This window comes from Culex pipiens, chromosome 2 (genome assembly GCF_016801865.2).
Source record: "Culex pipiens pallens isolate TS chromosome 2, TS_CPP_V2, whole genome shotgun sequence".
Taxonomy (NCBI): Eukaryota; Metazoa; Arthropoda; class Insecta; order Diptera; family Culicidae; genus Culex; species Culex pipiens.
Genome location: NC_068938.1, coordinates 137,794,215 through 137,816,415, shown reverse-complemented (window position 1 = coordinate 137,816,415; position 22,201 = coordinate 137,794,215). Strand labels below are relative to the sequence as shown.

Sequence of the window (22,201 nt, the reverse complement as noted above, 5' to 3'; positions counted from 1 at the left end):
TTTACTAAATTTTACTAAATTTTACTAGATTTTACTAAACTTTACTAAATTGTACTAAATTTTACTAAAATTTACTATACTTAACTAAATTGAACTAAATTTTACTAAATTAAACTAAATTTTACTAAATTTTATTAAATTTTACTAAAATTTACTATACTTAACTAAATTGAACTACATTTTACTAAATTAAACTAAATTTTACTAAATTTTACTAAATTTTACTAAATTTTACTAAATTTTAATAAATTTTACTAAATTTTACTATATGTTACTAAACTTAACTAAATTTAACTAAATTTAACTAAATTTTACTAAATTTAACTAAATTTAACTGAATTTAAATAAATTTAACTAAATTTAACTAAATTTAACTAAATTTAACTAAATTTAACTAAATTTAACTAAATTTAACTAAATTTAACTAAATTTAACTAAATTTAACGAAATTTAACTAAATTTAACTAAATTTAACTAAATTTAACTAAATTCAACTAAATTAAACTAAATTTAACTAAATTCAACTGAATTTTACCAAATTTTACTAAATTTAACTCAATTTAACTAAATTTAGCTAAATTGAACTTAAATTAACTTAATTTAACTAGATATTACTAAATTTTACTAAATTGTACTAAATTTTACTAAATTTTACTAATTTTTACAAAAAAATACTAAATTTTACTAAATTTTACTAAATTTTACTAAATTTAACTAAATTTAACTGAATTTTACCAAATTTTACTAAATTTTACTATATTTAACTCAATTTAACTCAATTTTACTAAATTTAGCTAAATTGAACTTAAATTAACTTAATTTAACTAGATATTACTAAATTTTACTAAATTTTACTAAATTTTACTAAATTTTACTAAATTTTACTAAATTTTACTAAATTTTACTAAATTTTACTAGATTTTACTAAACTTTACTAAATTGTACTAAATTTTACTAAAATTTACTATACTTAACTAAATTGAACTAAATTTTACTAAATTAAACTAAATTTTACTAAATTTTATTAAATTTTACTAAAATTTACTATACTTAACTAAATTGAACTACATTTTACTAAATTAAACTAAATTTTACTAAATTTTACTAAATTTTACTAAATTTTACTAAATTTTAATAAATTTTACTAAATTTTACTATATGTTACTAAACTTAACTAAATTTAACTAAATTTAACTAAATTTAACTAAATTTTACTAAATTTAACTAAATTTAACTAAATTTAACTAAATTTAACTAAATTTAACTAAATTTAACTAAATTTAACTAAATTTAACTAAATTTAACTAAATTTAACTAAATTTAACTAAATTTTACTAAATTTTACTAAATTTTGCTAAATTTTACTAAATTTACTAAATTTTACTAAATAAACTTTACTAAAAATTTAACTAAATTTAATTGAATTTAACTAACATTAACTAAATTTTGCTAAATTTTACTATATTTAACTAAATTTTGCTAAATTTTACTAAATTTTACTAAATGTTACTAAATTTTACTAAACTTAACTAAATTTAACTAAATTTTACTAAATTTTGCTAAACTTAACTAAATTTTACTAAACTTACTAAATTATACCAAATTTTTACTAAATTTTACTATATTTAAATAATTTTAAACGAAACTTAACTAAATTTTAATAAATTTATTTTTTTCCCAAATTTTACTAAATTTAACTTATTTTGCTTATATATGAATTCATCTGAATTTCTTCAACTTAATTTAACTTCATTTAACTTAAATTAACTTGATTTAACTTAATTTAACTTTATTTAACTTAATTAGCTAAATTCAACAAAACTTGACATTTATCTCAATTATTTTAAATTAACCTTAATTTAACAAAATTTACCTAATTTCGACTAAATTTTAATAACTACTACTAATTTAAAGTTATTAAAACTATTTTGGTTAGTTTAGTAAAATAATTTTATCAAATTCAGTTATTTAAACTAATAGGATCAGTTTAAGTTAATTTAAACATATTGATTCAACTATTATTTATATAGGCTAGTTTTAAATAGGTTAAGTGGCTTTTATTGTAATTTTAAAAACTCTTTGAATAAACATTTTAATCTGTTTTGTTTTTTTTTGTCACCCTATTTGTATTGTTCACCCTAACCGCTCTAAACTGAATCCGGAAATACTAAAGAAGAAGAAGAAGCACCCCCAAAATGAGCCCCGTTCCGCCATCGCTTTTTTGCCCGTAATCGTGGTCAAAACGGGCCCAAAAGCGTGCTTCAGACGGGCGTAACACAGCGGCCAAAATGCGTAACGCCCGCCTAAATGTTGCATTCTGGCACGCAATGGGCCACAACGAGGGGAAAAAGCGTGCTGAAAATCGGGCCCGCTTTCAGGCAAAACGTCCCCGCTTTTTGGCCGTTTTCCGCCCATTTTTCTATGTGGGTATAATTGAATTAAATTAGTAGAGCCCTAAGTCGAAGTTCTTCGTAAAAAATAACCCTGACTTCAAAAATATTACCCAAAATTGAGTAAATTCATACTTTGAAAAACTCACGTACGAAAATTAACAGTGTAAAAACACCAAACATACCGCCTCACATCTCTTGACTCTGTTTTTGCGCGATGACATTTTTCATCTCCTCCTTCTTTTTTGCATCGATCTGTCAAACTCGTCGACAGACATCAGAGAGGAGCTTTCGTCGGTCGTTCTTCCATCTTTCCAGCCAGCGGAATCGCGAACAAAGACTCATCTCCCGTGTTCGTCCGCCGCCGTGTGTAAAATCGAAACTCGAGTGCGTCGCCGTCCCCGCCGGGAACCTGCGCCACGGAACGTCGGAATATGTAACAGTTTGTGCGAGTCCGGGATTTTTTCGAGCGTAATTATGGGTGTTGTTTAAGGGGGAAGCTGCCCTTGTTTGTGTGTGCGTTTGTGACTAAAGTGGCCACCGGAGAAGATTTTTTTCGGAGGAGGAAGTATTTCTCCCTACCGTGTTTGACCCTCCCCTGCTCCGGTTCCGAAGACGACAGAGAAGTTATAATTGCTGCAAGTGTGCAAAAAAAATTAAGAGGGCAGACGAATTGAAGGAGGAGACACAAACGGAAACGGTTTGTGCAAAAGTGGCAAATTCCGGATAGGAAAGGCACCACCGTCGCAAAATGTCCAGCCGGGTTCGCAAGCAGAACGAACCGATGAAGGCGTTCGTTCCGGTCAGTTCGCTGCTGGTGCGCGGTTCCGGCTCGCTGCACTGTGCGGCTTCCGGTGGCGCCACCGCCATCGGTTCCAAGTCCCTGTCGGCGACGCTGTCCCCGCCGCTGCGGCACATTTCGCCGGAACATGTCGTCGGGCTGTCCGGGAATCGGAGCCCCGGAGCGCTCACGTATAAAGGTAGGAAAGAGGTGGGATGGAGGAGGTTTTTCTTTACAACTTGTCGTCCTGTGCTCAGAGCATTGATAACAGTTCCGTGAAGGAGCAGGAGGAGAAAGGGTGGGCGACGATGGATTTGTGGAATTTTTGTTGTTTTGTAAAAAGAAAATCGATTTCGCAAAGTCGACGGAAATTATGAATGGGGCTCGGCATGTCCGGCACGACTGCGGGCCGGGCTTTCCGGGAATAATTTGAACTTGAGGGGGCTGTGAAGCTTGTGCAATATAAGCTAGCTCGTTGTACAATTGCTGAAATCAGTTATTCATTTTTTTTCCGTTGAAGCAAATGGAGATTACAGCAACACTCTTTTATTTCTTGACTATTTTTTTTTTTGCGTAAACTTTTTAAAGTTATGTCTAAGCTATTCTTATTAAACAGTAAAATTGGTTTTCGCCAGGTTATTTTTGGGTTACCGACTAAACTGTTCTCAAAAAATAAAATTTAGAACGTAAAATCTCTTTCACTCTTTCCAAACAACTGCTCAACTGATTTTGTCGGCAAAACATTTCAACATATTTGAAAAAAGGTCAATGTAAATGTAGGTAAAATCCTCTCAAAAAGTTTTTAATTCTCTATCGCCCATGGTCAAAACTATTTTTTTTATATTTGTATTTGTTATGGAAGCTACGTTTTTCTCGGAATTTTGAGTACGCGATGTTCGGCTTAATAAGCGAATAGTTCTGGGTTCGATTCCAATCGGCACCCAACGAGAAAGTTCTTAACTCACTGAATTCTGAAATGACTGAAATACATGACACAAACAAACTGTACAAATATACTTCTAAATTGCTAAATAGCCTAGCTCAATTCTATAAAATTCTGGTTTTATAATAGATTGTTTGAAATAGATCAAATTTGAAATTGTTTTTCCGTACGGATAGCACGAAGTTGCTGGCTTATTTTGCTGAGGCGCGGATTTCGCGCAGATGGCAATTTGAAAAAATAAATTAATTGAGAGAGATATAATTACTCTCAAGTTATAAAGATCTATCACATTAGAAATTAGGTTATTTTGGTTTTTTCGTTGAGTGCAAAAACATCGATTTCTCAGAAGTTGTTATTAAAACAAAATTGAGTTTTTTTCCGAAGAAGTTGTTTGTATTTTCTTAATGGTTTCTAAATAGTTTGTTAGGCCATTGCAAATATTTTTTGAAGTTTATGTCCCTCGACTCTGATCAAAGTTAAGGGGATGGGGGCAAAAAAAAAAGTTAAAACATATTAAATTACAGACCACGGTTTTAGCATTTCAATGAAAAAATTGTTTTAAAATGCATTACACATCTTTCCAGTTGTTTTGCAGTCATAAGTTTCCAAAATTTCTAAGTTTTGACGAAAATTTTATTTTTGCGAGAAAAAAAAACTTTTTGCGGTGATGTTTTGGAATTCCATAAAAGTTCAAAATAATTTTAAACGAGTCCAAACATGCTAAATATGATTACACTCGATTACAACAATTGACAAAAATGACTGCGCAGGTTCAACTCGAGGGGAAGCATGAAGTTTTGGGTCCCCAGAACCACGTGTACTTTGGATTTTTAAAAATATTTAGACAGGGCCGAATGGTTTTTCTGCAAAGTTTTTATGGAGAATTAGGGCGGTTCGTCGCTGTTGCATACAACTAAAAAATTGCATGCAATATGTGGAAGAAGCGAACAGCACTATCTCTAATTCTTCAATTCTTGAATTTTTGGCCTTTAAAAAAAGATCTTCAGAGCTCTTTTGTACCTTTTACAAAATGAAAAACTGCAGAATTCTTAAATGCCACATTTTTTGTAATTTGTTAGTTTATTTGTAACGATAGCCTGTTAGTGTATACACTTTGCTTATGGTCAAGGAAGTAACGGTAGAGGAAATCACAATGGATAGTTCGATAAATCAATCAAATTATAGCTTATTTAAACTACAGCAAGAACAGTGGCAGATGACTCAAAATATAAATTTGTTAATATAATTATAGGCGTTTCAAGATTTTGCGTTCTGAAATTTGGCCTCATGAGTCTATTCTGGATTTCAAACTGTATTTATCGAAAACAACATTAATTAACACTGACACGCCCAACGCATGTCCAACTTACACGAACGCCCAAGCCTCCCAAAAAAGGTGGAACGGTAACTTCAACTCGCTGGTTCTCGGGCATTACTCAACCAATTGGGACGATTCTTGTTTCCAGTGATTTGTTAGGATGTCTAGATGATTCTAGAACTTTGCAGAACTTAATTTGAACAAATCTTTAATTTCTGCGACCAAAAACATTGTTCCACCTTTTTTTAAAACGACTGCCTCCGCGGAATTCTTGGCGAATTTTTTTTTACACGCGAAAAAAAAAAGTTGGAACGATGTTTTTGATCGCAAAAATTACAGATTTGATCAAATTAAGTTCTGCAAAGTTCTAGAATCATCTAGACATCCTAACAAATCACTGGAAAGAAGAATCATCTTGATTGGTTGAGTTATGCACGAGAACCATTGAGTTGAAGTTACCGGTCCAACTTTTTTGGAGCCTTGGGCGTTGGAATGTTAAACGTTTGTGATTTTTTCTCCACGGAGCCTTTAAACATAAAACGAGTTTAATTTGTATTCTCAAATACTTTCTTTTTTTTTTTTCATAAAACATGAAATCATTTTAAAACTCTCTTGTCTCTGCAACAACTCTGATGAAAGCCATGCAGATGAACAATTTTAAGCATTTTTGAATTTGATAATTCTTAAGTTGCTCGAGAACCTATTGAAACACGACTTTTTTTTTATAACTTACGCATAGGACCTTTTGAAAACATACCCGAGAATAATTCTTTGTATATCAGTTAAATTTCTCAACTGCATGTTGATCAAACAAATAGTAAGATAGCAGGAATAATGGATCGCCAGATCTCACGCACAATAGCTTACCATTTGTTTTTGCTGGCGGGTACAAATTTCAACCTAAAAACCCTTCGTGTACGTACACGCAATATATGCGTACGTAGATTTTTGACAGTTCGACGCCAACGAATTATTTTGCAGGCCAAGGGTGCATGATACTGATGATACTCGTCGGTTGACACCCAGGCGAGGAACATCCCGGAAGGAGCCCAACTACATCCGTAGTGCTGTTTGGACAAAACAGCATGGCTCTGGTTCCTTGCAAGTGTCCTATTTTCTTACCTCCACGTTGGCTTGGTTTAGTCATCATGATGACAAGGTGTAACCTAGCTGGTGGCCTGTGGAAACGACTCGTAAACCTTTGACCAGCGAGGGTCAGAGTAGAGACGGCTAGAAGAAAGGGGCGCGTCAATGTGGGAAAGGGAAGTAATTTGTGATTGTAGACGGTATTGTTTTGATTCGCAGTATGTTGAGTCAACTGCTGTGGATGTACCTGAGCATCGCAGAACGGGGTTTCTCTTCTTTCCATTTCAGCTAACAGCTATCTTCTGTTTTTTTTTTTGTTTCAATGATTTTCTAAAACGGCTTCTGTTTACTATTCTCCATTTGATTTTACTTATTTGATTCTCTTATTTCTCAACGCTTTTCCACTCTATTTTACCAATTGATGCTGCTGTAACAAACTGTCTGCTTTCCCTTAATTTGGCAGCGATGTCAATTTTGTTTATCATGTGCCTTTTCTTTATTTATCTATTTGAATAATTTCTCATATTTCCTGTAAATTGCCCTCAATACAATCTAAGCTTGTTTGTTACCTCTATTTATTATCTATTGTTAATTTCTTTATCTACTTCATAAATTACTATCTTTCCTTTACTATTGATTCTTTACATAGTATATTTCTTTCACTGTCCATTGTTTTGAATCTTCACCTTTTACTTAAGCAAGTGAGGTTCGAGCCCTTACTCAATTTATGGAATGATTAAAGGATTAACACAAATATTAATATTGTACTTTTGAAAAAGTTTTCTAAAATGCTCAGGACCAAAATATTGTAACAAAACACCGCGACAAAAGAAATAGCAACAGATAAACACGACTCAACAATAGGAAAGATTTCAGGAGAAAACAATACACAGTGAAATAACAACTAAAAGCAAAGTAATCCACTTTAACGCCCCCCGGGTCTTTTGTGGTCTCTGTTGCAAGTTTCTGCTCATTTCTAGGCGTCCGAAGGTTATGTGTGGTGAGTCACCCAAAACCTCTTTTACGCAAATGGACCGACGTTTTACTTCCCCATCCGATAGAAGACCAGGAGGATAAGGCGGGAATCGAACCCGCGCCCCATAGCAACTTAGGGATCGGCAGCCGAAGCCGCTAACCACCGCGCCACGAGACCCTACAACTAGTTTTTTTGAATTTAAACTAAAAATAAAACAGTTTTTGCTTTAATGAAAATTGATAGGCACACTATAAATGGTTAAGCGCTTATACTTACATCAAACCCTACGTAATGTACCACCCCCGGCCGAGTTAAAATGCGTAACCGGAAAAGAAGGTGTGCATGCCTGGCACGAACACTCAAAGCGTGTTCTAGCGTGCTGCTCGTACTGACTCAGAGCAAGGGTGAGATGTAGGTGTAAGGGCAGTGCGTGTTCGTTGGGAACCTGGTGCATAAGATCGGTCAAGGCCCGTTCTTACACTGAAAATTGCGAATTGCGAAAAAGTACTTTAGTAAAATTTTGATAAAGTGCACTGTTTTCAAGTTATAGCCATTTTCAGGTAACTTTTTTGAAAATAGTCGCAGGTATTCATTTTTTGAATTAATGTCTAAGTTTGCCCACCTATGAAAAAATATATTTTTGAGAGGCTGAGAAAATCTTCTATATTTTGCTGTTTATAACTTTATTTGGTGCGCTGGAAGTGGGGACGCGAAGTCGTGATTATTCAGGTTAATTTTATTTTTTTTGTGCTTTTGTGTCGCTGTTCGTATGGGGTGAGTGCATAATTTGTAAAGGGAGCACGTGGTCGTAAAAAAATGTTCGGAGTGAAAAGTGATTTTTTTGTGTGCCTTTTGTCGTGAATTGTGTGTGTCGCTTGCGGGTTGGGGCAACGTGCTTGCATGACAGGATCGATCGTGTTTTTATGTGTGCTATTTTTTGCTAGCAATGATAATATCAGTCCTTCCTTTATCATCGTTGATCGGAGGGCACGCCGCCGGTTGAGTTTGTCGTAGTAATAGTGTTCCAAAGTAACAGGGTGTTAATTGTGTTTCCTACTTCAGTCGATTGCGGGCGGTGAGGCCATGCGCTTGCCTTACTGAATTATGTGTGTCTTTTTCGTTGAGTAATTGGTGTTTTTTGTGCTTTTGTAAACTTAATTAATTGTTTTGTGATTTTCAAAGCCCTTCCTATATCATCGTTGGTCGGATGGCACGGCGTCGGGTGGATTGTGTTTACATTTTTCGAATAAGGTTTTATTTTTTTGCGGAAAAAAAGCCATTTCTATATAATGATCGAAAGACGCACTGACAATTTGGATCGTCGAGTTAATAGTGAAGCAAAATAACTGTGTGTGAGTGATTTTGTGTGTTAACCAGAAAGACCTTACTATAGCATCGTTGCTCGGAAGGCTCGCCGACGGGTCTGTTATGAAAGTCCTCCCCATAGCGCCGTAGCTCGGGAGGCATCGAAAAGCCAATACCTTATCCTACTAACCCAAAAAAATATTAATCACGTGATGCTTGAAGGAGATGCTGTGGATTCAACGGTCTCAAGCGGTATCAACAAGTATACAGCGCAAAACTATGTGCTTGATGAGTCTGCAACTTCAACTATCGGACTAGCATTCCTCCCTTTCGTTGAACTGCAGGCTTCTTGGGAGGGCGCCGGTATTGACTAAAAAAGTAGGGATCTTCAGAGGTTAAACAGTGAACGGATGGTTGGCTCCCACTGATCATCTTTGATTCATTGTTTAACTTCAGCTGATCTGTCAATAACGGAGTAGCAGCTCATTGGCAGTCAACCATGCTCATGCTCATGCTATATTTTGCTGTTTATAACTTTGTTGATACGACCCTTCCTTAGTTGCTGAGATATTGCCATGTAAAGGTTTAAAAACAGGAAAATTAATTTTTTGTAAGTCTCACCCAAACAACTCATCATTTTCTAATGTCGATATCTCAGCAACTATTGGTCCGATTTTCATTGTTAAGATATGAAACATTCGTGAAATTTTCCGATCTTTCCGAAAACAATATTTTAATTTATGTTAAATCAAGACTAACAAAAAAAAAAGTTTTTTCGTGATTCGATTAATCGCAGTCACGCAGTGAAATTTTGGCGAGGACTTCGGATAATCTAGTTTGGACTGTGACTTTTGGTTTGTCCCACCAAAATATTCAAGAAAGATTGATTGTAGATCTGTCTCGTGCTTTTTTTGCATTCGCATAGAGATGTTGATTTTAGCAGGTTGCTTAGAAATTGTCTTTCCCGTGCTTTTTGAAAATAAAAAGTTGGTTGAAAATTTGATTTGCATGTTTTCAGAGGAACCCCGTCTAAAAGCGAAATTGAGTTTTTCAGATTTATTTAAAAAATAAAATGGTATCGTTGTTAATATCCTTGGATTTTTTTTCTTAAACCTATCCTCGTTTTCTTTTAAAACTAATAAGATTTTGTATCAATTTAGTCCCTCATTTTTTTAACGAAAAATCCATAACAAACAAAAAACACTGAATTCTTCATTAATATTGTCATGAGACTGTAAGCCGGCCGGTGGAAGTACTTTGCGGCAGCGTGGTGAAGGGTGATTTTGGACGGAGGAACCCGTTAGGGGATGCACTTTTAATGCATATTTCAGGCAGTGTTGAGAGGAGTACCGCGATATCAAAAGCGGAAGAAGGCCACACACAAAAACTCACCCACACATCGTTGATGATGCTATCGAAATGCACATTTCTGCAAACGGATGCACAAATACTTGCAGCTCTCTGCAAAACAGTGGGGGGTGAGCATAAGCGCATTTGTAAGAGTTTGCGCGGATTTCTCTGCTCGGGGAGTGGGCTCGTACGAAACGCCGGCCGGGGAATGCAACCCTACAAACCCAGGACTAGGACGACGACGACGACGAGAGGATAAAAATAGACCCCGACCGGGCAGGGACCAGGGACGCGCCGTTCTCGTTCGATGCCATGATTGCACCGCGCTCTTGTTTGAAGATCAAGGACACTATTCAATGCACACTCATACAAATTTGCTGCACTGCATAATAGTAGGTGTACGACGTACACGGAGCGCAAACTGTGAATGAGTGCGCGTGTAATACACCGACGACTGCCGGGAAAAGTGAATTGGCACTCGAGGGGGCTTTTGTTCCGAGGAGCAGGAGCTCTCTTAGACTTGGTGCTGCGGTGATAAGCGGTTCGAAGGTTCGAAGATGACGTCGAGGGCTCTTTCGAAGGGTGGATGGAAAACTTGAAGAAGCTCAGAACACAGGACTGGAGCTAATCTTGTGGGGTTTATCGAAGATGGAAAGCCCTTTGCCGATTACCCTAAAGATATCTGGAAGGATGCTGTGACGTAAGCTGTGATGAAGGTCGCAGGGTGGCTACTCGAGGATCTATGGAATGTTACCCTTTACAACCAAAAAATAATGGATGGTGCCATAAGATGACTTTTCTACCAATAAGTTGATAATTTTCCAACCTTAATACGGTATTAGGGTCCTTTTTTGAAAATTCAAATCGCTTAAACTTTTGTTGAAGTTGAAGAAAGTGTTAAGGCCTTGAAATTGTCAGGCACTAAATTAATACCATAAATACACATTTATAGCAACAAATGCAAAAGGTACCGTAAAACGGGGTGACTTTGATAGCCGGGGTTACTTTGATAGGTTTGCGGTTTTTCCGCAAAATGAAGATTACAATTAAAATACGTAAGGAATGGTTTAGAAACATACTGACCGTGGTAGAGAAGTGTTCAAAGTACCTCAAGAAGAACTTTTCAAAAAAATTTGACATGTTTAAAAAGTTAGTTAACTATAGTTAAGAAAATGTTGATGAAAGTCATTATTTTAAACTTCTCAAAGTGTCATGATTTTCTCAATGAACATGATTTTTTATCGGAAAACGGAATGCATTTTCGGATTCTTTGAACAATTTTTCACTAGGAGAAGGTTAAAAAAGTTTTTAATGAATAAAAAATATGTGTTTTTGAAACACAATTTAAAAAAAAATCTCCAAATTTATAGGCAATTTCAGTTGAACAAATTTCATGTAAAATGTGAAAACTTGCGATTCGTGCTCCGAATTCAGTATAAAATGCATTATAAATCGATAATTTTATAAACAAAACTAGTTTTAATAAATTTCAGGCAAAATTCCGACTTTTTAACAATTTTACCTAAAATTTATATGTATTTTGTTAAAAAGCTTATACACTTAGTTAACTAAATATAAACATTGATTTTTCTTCTTAAAAACTATATGTATCAGCTACTTTAGTGATGGTACATTTAGCGTACAAATAAAATTTGAACATCTTAAAAATGATTTTAACAAGAAAAACTATGACTATCAAAGTCACCCCGGAATTAAAACTAAAAAAATTTAACGTTACTATTTTTCTAAACATTATTGAAAAAACCTTTTTTCCGAAATAGTGCATCGACTTTGTGTGGCCTACCCCAGTACATGTTTTAAAAATAATAATCTTGAGAAAAACCTTACCTGTTAGAAAATATTCTGAAAACAAATTGAAATCCTATCAAAATCATCCCGGTTTACGGTACATAAAAGGTATTTGAGTCCTTTTCGAACCCCAACTTTTGAAAACTTTTGTTTTTACCAAAGTATTTCGCATGGCTTAGGATGTCTCCTTTCTCAGGGAGCCTCCTACAATCAAAAAAAGTCCTTTTGAGCCCCCAAATTTACAATTACATTACAAAAAAGAATTATTTAATCCACCTATGTGGTTGGTTCCTTCCTCAATCTTTATCAACAATGGATGATATGATGGGATTGAACTCACATTTCATCTATTTTTTAGATTAAGATTTTAGAATAAATTGTACACAAATATCACTTAAGTGGTCATAACTTGAGACAGGGTTGCCAGATCTTCAATGTTTTGGACTCGTTGGAAAGGTCCTTCGATGACCTAACCGACGATAAGTATAACATACTGGGACTTAAGTTGTTTTTTGCCACTTTTCTGACATTCGAATATTCGCGAAAACAGATTTTTCACATAACTTTTGAACAACTTATCAAAACTGCAAACAATTCAATAGCCCCCGGAAATGAAAACTGTAATTTCTGTTTGATTTGTAATAATGATGATTTTTGTATTTGCTATGTTTTTGTTTATGTCCCTACTGAATCCCCTGAAGAAACGTCGAAATAAAAAAGAAAAAAACTACAAGTTTTTAAATCTTTCTCGCCGAAAAATGAAGTGTGGAGAACGAATATGATTTTAAACGCAGGAAAATGCATTTCAAATTCATCAATTTCTAATATAATTTTAAAGTTTTTTGAAAAAATATTTTTTTGCCCCCTGGTTTTTCGGACCGATTTAAAAAGGGGGGGAGGGATTATCCTTAAACCACGTGGATACTTTTGTTGGAAATTCCTTAAATGTGTCCACGTGGTATATGGATGGCCCCTGAAGTACTTTTTGCAATTCCGTATTGAAACTACAGTGGACTCTCTCGTTGTCGATATTGAAGGGACCGTCGAGAGAGGGAGTTATCAAATTATAGAACGAAAAATCAAAGCAATCTTCTTGAAGGGACTGAAAAATTTATTGACAGCTGGAGCAATATTGATATTGAGAAGATCGACAGCCAGAGAGTCCACTGTACTTACTTTTACTGCCATTCTCGGACGACGAAAGAGCCTACTTTTTCTACTAATAATAATACAGTCATGCCTCGGTTTAGCACCGCATATGGGAGATGCAAAACCGAGGCGTGCATAACCGAGGCACAGAGCTTATGGGATTTTGGATATAGGGGAGACATTGGCTTTAATCGTACGAAAAATCATTCAAACATCAAAAAATTATAGTGTTTTGGAATCGAGATGATGTCAGCTATCCATTAAAATTATTATTTCATGAAAGTTTTCACAAAAATACGTATTTTTCCTGTATTCGAAAATGCATTTTTTTTTCTCTTAAGAAACCAAAAATATATAGTTATTGCAATATGGGTATCAAATGATCAGGGTTTTTCATACATTTTGGATGTAATAACAATTTTTTTAAAAAATGCTCCAAATTTTCACAAAACTACGTATTTTCGAATAAAATACTCATTGTAAAAACGGAAATTTGGAGTATTTTATTCGAAAATACGTAGTTTTGTTAAAAAGGTTGAGTATTTTCAAAAAATATTGTTATTACATTAGAAATTTATGAAGATATCCCGATCGTTTGATACTCATATTGTAAAAATTTAAATTTTGAGTATTTTTTTTCGAAAAGACGTAGTTTTGTGAAAATTTGGAGTATTTTCTAAAAATGTTGTTATTACATCCGAAATGTTTGAAAAAACTTGATCATTTGATACCCATATTGCAATAGCAATATATTTTTGGATTCTTTAGAGAGAAAAAAAATGCTTTTTCGAAATACAGGAAAAATACGTATTTTTGTGAAAATTTTCATGAAATAATAATTTTAATGGATAGCTGACATCATCCCGATTCCAAAACACTATAATTTTTTGATGTTTGAATGATTTTTCATACGATTAAAGCCAATGTCTCCCATATAGCCAAAATCCCATAAGCTCTGTGCTTCAGTTAAGCACTGGGCCGTGCTTAAGGCGTCATCCATAAAGTACGTACGCTCTTAGGGGGGGAGGGGGGGTTACCGTAGGTGTGACAAGATGTGACGAAGGGGGGAGAGGGGGTTTGCGAGACTGTGACGTCACGCTAGGTTTTTTTTTATGATTGCATTATATTAATTCGAAATATTAAATCCTCTTTTCTAACATTGTTTGCTTACTATTATTTAGAAGTACCGTCAACAGGGGTGGCATTGGGTCTGGGGTGAGATTGGGTCATACAACATTTTTTTTGTATGACCCAAACTCACCCCCAGACCCAATGTCACCCCTGATGACGGTATCACATTATAATTTATTATATAGTCACTTTTTTTCAGCTGGAACTTCAATATTTTGCAAATTCTTGCTTGATAAAAATAAATGCTTTGAAAGCAGGGTGTTCATAAGAAAACTGCTATTAATGGTTTGAATTTATTAGATACAAAGCTGTGAAAAACAGTTTTCAAGATTTGTTTATACTTGAATGTTATACCAGGTCTTCAAATTTTTAAAAGATACAAAACTATTCTAAATAATATTCCAAAAAACTAATAATTAGACAACTTATTTTTTTCATATTAAAATTGTCAAAAATACCAAAATTTTGAGAGTTTAAAGATATAAAAACTATAAAAAATCCCATCGAAAACAAGGGGGGGGGGGTCTGGCAAAATGTGACGTACTTTTTGAGGGGGGGTTCAACCTTGTGTGACAAAGTGTGACATAGGGGGGAGGGGGGGTTAGTTTTGGCCGATTTTTGCGTGACATACTTTATGGATGACGCCTAACCGAGGCAGCTGAACGGTGCAAAACCGGGGCAGTGCAAAACCGAGGTGTGCAAAACCGAGGCATGACTGTAGAATGGAAAATTAAGACCTTTCCATTGACCCTCGGTCCAAACCTGGTCGCAGCACCTAAAAGGACCTAATAAAAATAAATTATGAAAAAAAAAAACAATAAAGACCTTTTAATACAATGTACGGCTCGTGGTGAAAGAAATCTTCTTTTTGCAACGAGTTGCTTAAGGGACCATCCCTAAACCACGTGGACATTTGGGGGGGGGGGGGGTTTGAGATTTCCAAAAAAGTGTCCACGTGGTTTATGGATGGTCCCTAAACTACTATTTCGATTGCAAATTTGAAAAAAAAAACAAAAAAAAAAAATTTTGTTTGGCCGCATTTTCGATATTTTACAAAAACCATGTCTTGAACCAGAGCAATCGGCCGATTTCGACCATTTTTATTTGTTGATTTGGCTCAAACTTTGTGGGGGCCTTCCCTATGACCAAATAAGCTATTTTGCGTCATTGGTTCACCCATACAAGTCTCCATACCATTTTGGCAGCTGTCCATACAAAAATGGTACGTAAATAATAAAACAGCTGTAACTTATGAGTGAATTTTCTGATCAATTTGGTGTCTTCGGCAAAGTTATAGGTATTGTTTAGGACTATTAAGAAAAAATAGGTATACGGAAAAAAAATTCCCGATTTTTAATTAACATTTTTTTCACAAAAACTCAATTTCCCAAAATATGTATTTTTTGATTTTCGAGATTTTTTTATATGTTTTAGGGGAAAAAACCCGCAACTTTTGAGCCATAGAGAAGTATGGTCAAAAAATCTGCCGCCGAGTTATGATTTTTTGAAAAAATAGTGATTTTTGTAAAAAAAAAATCGAAATTTTACACCAAAATTGTAAAATTGAATTTGCAATCGAAAAGTATTTTACAGATTTTTTGATAAAGGGCTCCATTTTCAAGACATAGCCACCGAAAGTTTGATTTTAATAATATTAAAATTAAATATATTAATTTTTTGAATTTTTCCCTTTTTTTTTTTAATAGTGACCATGAGTGACCATTACCAAAAATATATTTTTTTAAACGTTCAGAAAATTTGCTTTGAAATTGTCTAAGAGACATTGAAAATTGGACCTCTGGTTGCTGAGATACAACGGCTTGAAGAAAAAGAAACAGGAAAATTGAAGTTTTCTAAGCCTCACCCAAACAACCCACCATTTTCTAATGTCGATATCTCAGTAACTAATGGTCCGATTTTCAATGTGAAAACATGAAACATTCGTGAAATTTTCCAATCTTTTCGAAAACAATATTTTGATTTTTTTTTGAAGGGCGTACTATTGAATGATTGGCATTTTTAAATGTCATTCTTGCTCCAAAAAAAATCAAAATATTGTTTTCGAAAAGATTGGAAAAAACACATTCGAAGTATGTGATCAATTTGCGCAAGTTTGTGTCTGTGGGAGTCCTTCATTCCCCCGTTGAATGCATTCCTCATTTTTGTTTAGTTTGCGGACCAGAGAAAACGGGGTTGAGTTGGTTCGAGTACTCGCACAAAACAAACCCGTTTGTAGCAAGCACACACTAACGCAAATTCCCCCGCAGCAGAGGGAGTGTTGTTTATCAATGAACGTATTTTCGGTTCGTTTGGTTTGTCTCTGTGTGTGTGTGAAAAACCGGTCCGTGCCTTTGTGCTCGTCGTACGCGCCCGTGCATCGATTTGCAGCAGCCACAGCCAGGACCAGGACCGGGAGTACGAAAATACCGCGTGGGAGGATTGGTTTTGTGTGGTGCCACCAGCCCACCGGATGAAATCTAGCGAGAGAGAGAGAGAGAGAGATCGAGTAGTACACTATCACACAGGCGCATTTCCGATGCCAAAAGGGTCGAGTGGGAGACGAATGGTGGCAACTTGGAGTGCAATTGTGCAAAATCAAAATAAATCTGTAGTTTTTTTTCGGAAATGTCCTATAAACATATGAAACACAATAACATATAGGATCTTTAAAAAATAATAAAAGCTCTGGGAATCAATCTTTTGGCCTTGCTTGGTCAAATTTGTTTTGTTTAAAGAGACAAAGCAAAGCAATCCACTTTAACGACCCCCGGGTCTTTTGTAGTCTCTATTGCAAGTTTCTGCTCATTTCTAGGTGGGACGAATCTGGCCCACTGCCAGTTGGTTGGGCATCCCTGATTTAGATCATCAACAGAACCTTTAGGGGCAGGGGGGGGGGGGGGCAGAATGGAGCACCCTTGGTTTTGGGCTTTAGAATGGGTTTAGACCAACTGTAAGGCAAGGGTCATGACGTCAAATAACATCACCACATCGAAAACGACATTTGAATTCATCGAATTATGAGCAAAAATATAAATTTCTAGAGTTTTTTTTTATTAGGTCCTAAACATATAAAAGACAATAGTTTATTGGTCCTTTTCAAAAAAAAAACTCTGGATTTATTGACAAAACCACGCATATGTTGTTTATTTCGAGGTTCTTAAATAAGCTTTCTCGAAAGTTAGATTGTTTGAAAAAGTTTGTTCAATGTTTATAATGTAACAAGGAGCTATTACGAAGGTAATCAAACAACAACGGAACCTTCAAATCATTTAAATGCTTGGTGGTGGAAGTGTTAAATAAAAATCCACTTGGGGGCAGAATGGACCACCCTTGTCCTGCCTTATAAAAACAATCAAAAGTTATGAAATTTTGTTTAAATGGATTATGTCGCTCCTGGTAGGTTCACAAATCACGTTTAATGCAACATTAGTTGATTTTTTACTTGTTTTGATGTTTATTTGTAAAAAAAATAAAAAAAAATTAAAAAAAAATGATTGTTTTGATAAGTGACTATTTTCATAAAAGTGTAAAGTTCATGGAAACTATGTTAGAAAGGTCCCTTGAGTCATTTATTATCTCCCTTTAACGTTTTATTAGAAAAGTAGTCGAAAAACTTTTTTTTTAAATTGCATAAAAAATAGTTTTAAGCTAAAAAATTTCATCAACATTGAAGGGAACATCCCAAAGCATAAGCCTACTATATTGAATTCATAAATTTGTATGTTTTTCTATGGTTTTTGGCGCATTTTACTTAGGCGGGCCATTCTGCCTGAATTTTAATTTACTTTTTGTCACTAAAACTTCATTTGCAAAAAAAAACACTTTTTTTTCATTTTCTGGTATGTACCTGAAAATGGCTATAACTTGAAAACGGTGCACTTTATCAAATCAAATAAGTACTTTTTGATTGCAAATTCGATTACATCGAAAAATCATGTTGAAAAACTTTTGCGATCAATATTTCGATTTTTTGAAAAAAAAAATAGTGTTGATTCAAAAATCCTTCAAAAGATACAGATTTTTGAATTTTCATATTTAATTTTTGTATGGGGGCATCCTTTGCGCTTGTATCAGATATGGAAGAAAAATTCAAAACATTGTCAAACAAAAACTTTCAAGTAATCAAATTTGCAATCGGAAATGACTCAAAAAAAAGGTAACCATTGTTTGATATATGGGTTCGAATATCCATGACTTTTCTACAGTTATGTTGTATCCAACCAAACAAAAAGCTTTTCCACAACTTTGCAATAGCTTGCAGTTAAATTTCCCTCAGCAAGCAAAGTAGCAGCTAGCTATTTCTACCCAAACTCGTCGTCCACATCCACATCACGTTGGTCGACAGTCGAAGGGCAGCCGCCAAAGTGTTACAACAGCAATCGATTGCAAATTTCCGGTGGCGAGCTTGCACAGGAGTTTGCACTTGTTACTTGTCCTCGTGTTTGTTGAAAACGCCGTTGAAGAGTAAGTGCAATTTTGAAATGATTGCTGAAGGTCTTTTGTAAGGAGTTATTCTCTTTTATCCGGAATCAATTTAAATTGAAGCATTTTTTTCGGTCTAAACCGATATAATGACTTTTTGGGTGTTGAGCGTGGAAATTCAATCAACGTTCAAGCACCATCCAAAAACTGCTGGACCAAATCTAATCAATTTCGTCTGGACGGGAAAATTGACACTCTAATCTAATTTACACCTGTTTCCCCTCTCTCTATCTCTCCCACCCTCATCAGGCAAAGTCCTCAATGAGGGCTCGATGCGGCGAACGGCCTCGCTGGACGCGCTCTACTTGCGACCCGTTCCGGCCTGGAGTCTGGTCACCTCGACGTTGCTCCAGCTGGACAAGGCCACCCAGACGGAGGAGTCGTTTCTGGAGCGAACCCGCGGCAGCACGTGGACGCCCACGGCGACGGCTGGTTCGGGCCCGTCGGCAGACTCGTCGCCGGTCATCACGCGGACGGCCGAGGTGACGACGCCGACGACCGACCTCAAGATGGAGAAGGTGATACGACAAAGACTGCAACGCACGCACCGTGGTGAACACTCGGTCAGCTCGCAGACGCTGAGCCCGAATCACGGTGAGTATTTCTGGATTTCTGTTTTTTTTTTAAGGTTTAATTGCGGAAGAGTCTCAATATTCATTCACAACATTCAAGCGGCAAAACAAACATTTCGCTTAAAAAAAATCAATTCAAAAAGTCTTTTCATTGCCGAAAACCTCAATTTTAGAATATTTTGACAGCTGCCAGATTTAGGTTGGATGATGCTCAAAAAATTCAAATCTTTTTACTCTTTTAGCTAAAGCCAGCCCAGTTTCCATACCTCCACGTACCTGCCCACCCGTTCACATGCGGCCAATGCGGAACTCGGTAGAGGGGCTGAACCAGGAGATCGAGAAGCTGGTTCTCTACCCGGGCCAACCCCACACCTGTCGATCTGAGCTGGAAATGGTAACGTAACTTATCACTATATCTGCCTTCATCAGGTTAAATCCAAACCTCCTTGTTTTAGTACTCCCGTGGCACGCCGGAAGGTCACCGCGCCCCGCTGGCGGACATTTTCCACGCGGCTGCTGGTGGTGGGAGTGGCTGCGGCGGAGGACCTCCGGGAATGTCGAGCGACACGCGCTCCGTAAACACGCAGACCCCGCTCGGTGACACGCTGTCGTCGGACGACGGAAGCCAGAGCACGTCGCCGGAGGGTGAAGGTGGAGCGGGCGCGGCATCGAGTGCATCTCCTCGGATTAACAAATTTCTGGCGCGCGAACCGCCGGATGGTTGTGAAAAGGTAGGTAACGTTGAGCAGGCTGTTTTTGCCTTCCTCACCTCAATGAGGAAAGGCTTAAAATCACTCGAAAAATGAACTTTTTTATTCGACCTTCACGTATACCTATCGACTCAGAATCAAATTCTGAACAAATGTCTGTGCGTGTGTCTGGATGTGAGTCCGTGCACCGAAAAATATGCACACGATTATCTCCGGACTGGATGAACCGATTTGGACCGTTTCGGTTTCATTTGATCCGTCTTGGGATCCCACAAGACCCTAGTTAATATTCTGAAGTTTAGAAAAGTACTTAAAAAGTTATCCTAAAAAACGATTTTTTTTTTTCATTTCCATTCGAGCAGTTTTTGCTTTTTTCTACAATGTTTTTCTTATGGAGCGAACTGTCACAAACTGCTCGACTGCGGGTACTCCTTTGAATTTTTCGGCAGAAAAATGCCGAATTTCAAAAAAAAATCCTGGAAAATTTCAGCTGCAAGCCTGAGTGAACTGTCATTCCTTTACAAGATGACAAATACAAGGTGTTTTATAAACCAATCTCCACATTCTTCTCCCTATCCACGGCACAGGTCAACCTGAAGCTGACCGAAGCCACCGACACCAGTACAAGTACGACGCACTTCAAGCCGTGCGTCGCGTTCCAGCTGAGACCGTCGCTGGGGTCCGCATTCCAGCCGCTGCAGCCGATTCCGATGCTGAAAACCACCCCGGAGGACGACGGCGCCTCCGAAGAGGCGGCATCTGGCGGCGAGTCGGCCAACTAAGGTAACGTTTTCTTCACCCACACACACACTCATATGCTCCGGTAGGTACAACCCTACACTCTAACAATGTCGATTCGAAAGCATCTTTTTGTAAGCCAGAAACCTAAACCTAGATCCCGTCTGTCGATTGGGAGCAAGTACACAACAGTAGTAAATGAAACGAAATTTTCCCCCGAAGGTTAAAAAAATAACAGAAAACAAAACACTAGACTTTTAAACTATTTCCAAAATACTAAACTTAGGCGCTTCGTACACGTGCGAAAAACAATGGCAGAATACACAATCGTGTGTCAAATAGATGTTTGTTTTTATTTTGTCATTCGGGTGTTTAAAACAATAGGTTTGCTGTACACAATGTCATGTCACACTTGTTTTGAAAGGAGATTAATTCCAAACTTTTGATTTCACAAACTCAAACCCCTTAAGTAGTAGCATGATGCTGAAACTTTCTGTGAATGACAGTAATCACAACACAAGTGGAGGAAGAAGAAAAGTTGGAAGAGGCGAACAAAACTAGCTACCGAAAACGAAAGACTTAATGAACGATACTTCAGGAGAAGAGCTGCAAGGGGAACGTGAGGTTCGTTTTGGGATCGCTTTAACGTTTACACACATACAATTCAAGAATGAGAGTAAATTTGTACGGCGGATCAGATCATCAGATTTGTAAGAAATAGACAAACCTCGTCGGTGTGTGAATCTTTACACACACTGACGGCAAACTATCGCGCACACATATGCATTCAACAACAACAACACAGATACAAACACAAGCAGCAACAGCAGAGATACAATAGCATTTTGTAACAATCTGGTAAAAAGGAACACGTGAGGATAATAACATTTTGTAGGGGACTTTGTTCCGCAGCAAGGCGAGATTTTTTTGATGACGGAGCAGCACTTTGCTGAAGAGGTAACGTGAAGAAGATCTATGCAATAATTTCCGTTGGGCGTAATGGAGTTTTGGGCGTAACCAGAGGGGTTGAAACTTTTGCATATTTTTGATAAGTTTCCCTAATATGATTGCACATTATTTAAAAAAAAAAAAACAGGATTTTAATTTAAAATTAAAAATGAATATTTTTTGTTAAAAGCTTGCTGAGGTGTTAGCATGTCAGAGATCTTGCAAAGCTTTTAAAACTTTGTAGAGATTTTCATTGTGTTCTTATATAGTTCTACCAAACACAATAATATCGTCTAAATATAAAAATGCATTAACTGGTTGAATGTAATAAATAAATAAAAATGTGATTTTTTGAAATGTTGACGGGCTTTTTTAAAACACATAGGCAATCTCAATAATTTATTATGTCTTTGTGTGGTAGAAAAAGCAGTTTTCGCAGCATCTTTCGTATTTATGGTAGAAAAATATTCAGCTTCAGCAATATTGTCTATAATATTCCTAATAAGTGGTATT

At 36.1% G+C, this 22,201-nt stretch overlaps 1 protein-coding gene across 1 annotated transcript; it reads left to right on the top strand.

Annotated features, from left to right (window-relative positions):
* Window positions 1-2,636: 2,636 nt before the first annotated feature.
* On the top strand, window positions 2,637-21,103 carry LOC120419598 (protein FAM117B-like). The gene is made up of 5 exons (XM_039582337.1): window positions 2,637-3,370; window positions 18,970-19,314; window positions 19,535-19,686; window positions 19,748-20,023; window positions 20,590-21,103. Exons 1-5 carry the CDS (start codon window positions 3,142-3,144, stop codon window positions 20,782-20,784), a joined length of 1,197 nt encoding a protein of 398 aa, XP_039438271.1. The 5' UTR covers window positions 2,637-3,141; the 3' UTR covers window positions 20,785-21,103.
* Window positions 21,104-22,201: the final 1,098 nt, after the last annotated feature.

Excerpts from the sequence above, each read along its gene's own strand:
- LOC120419598 (XM_039582337.1), top strand. The coding sequence starts at position 3,142 with ATGTCCAGCCGGGTTCGCAAGCAGAACGAACCGATGAAGGCGTTCGTT. Across the intron at positions 3,371-18,969 it reads CGGAGCGCTCACGTATAAAG|GCAAAGTCCTCAATGAGGGC; the intron begins GTAGGAAAGAGG and ends CACCCTCATCAG. Across the intron at positions 19,315-19,534 it reads GACGCTGAGCCCGAATCACG|CTAAAGCCAGCCCAGTTTCC; the intron begins GTGAGTATTTCT and ends TTACTCTTTTAG.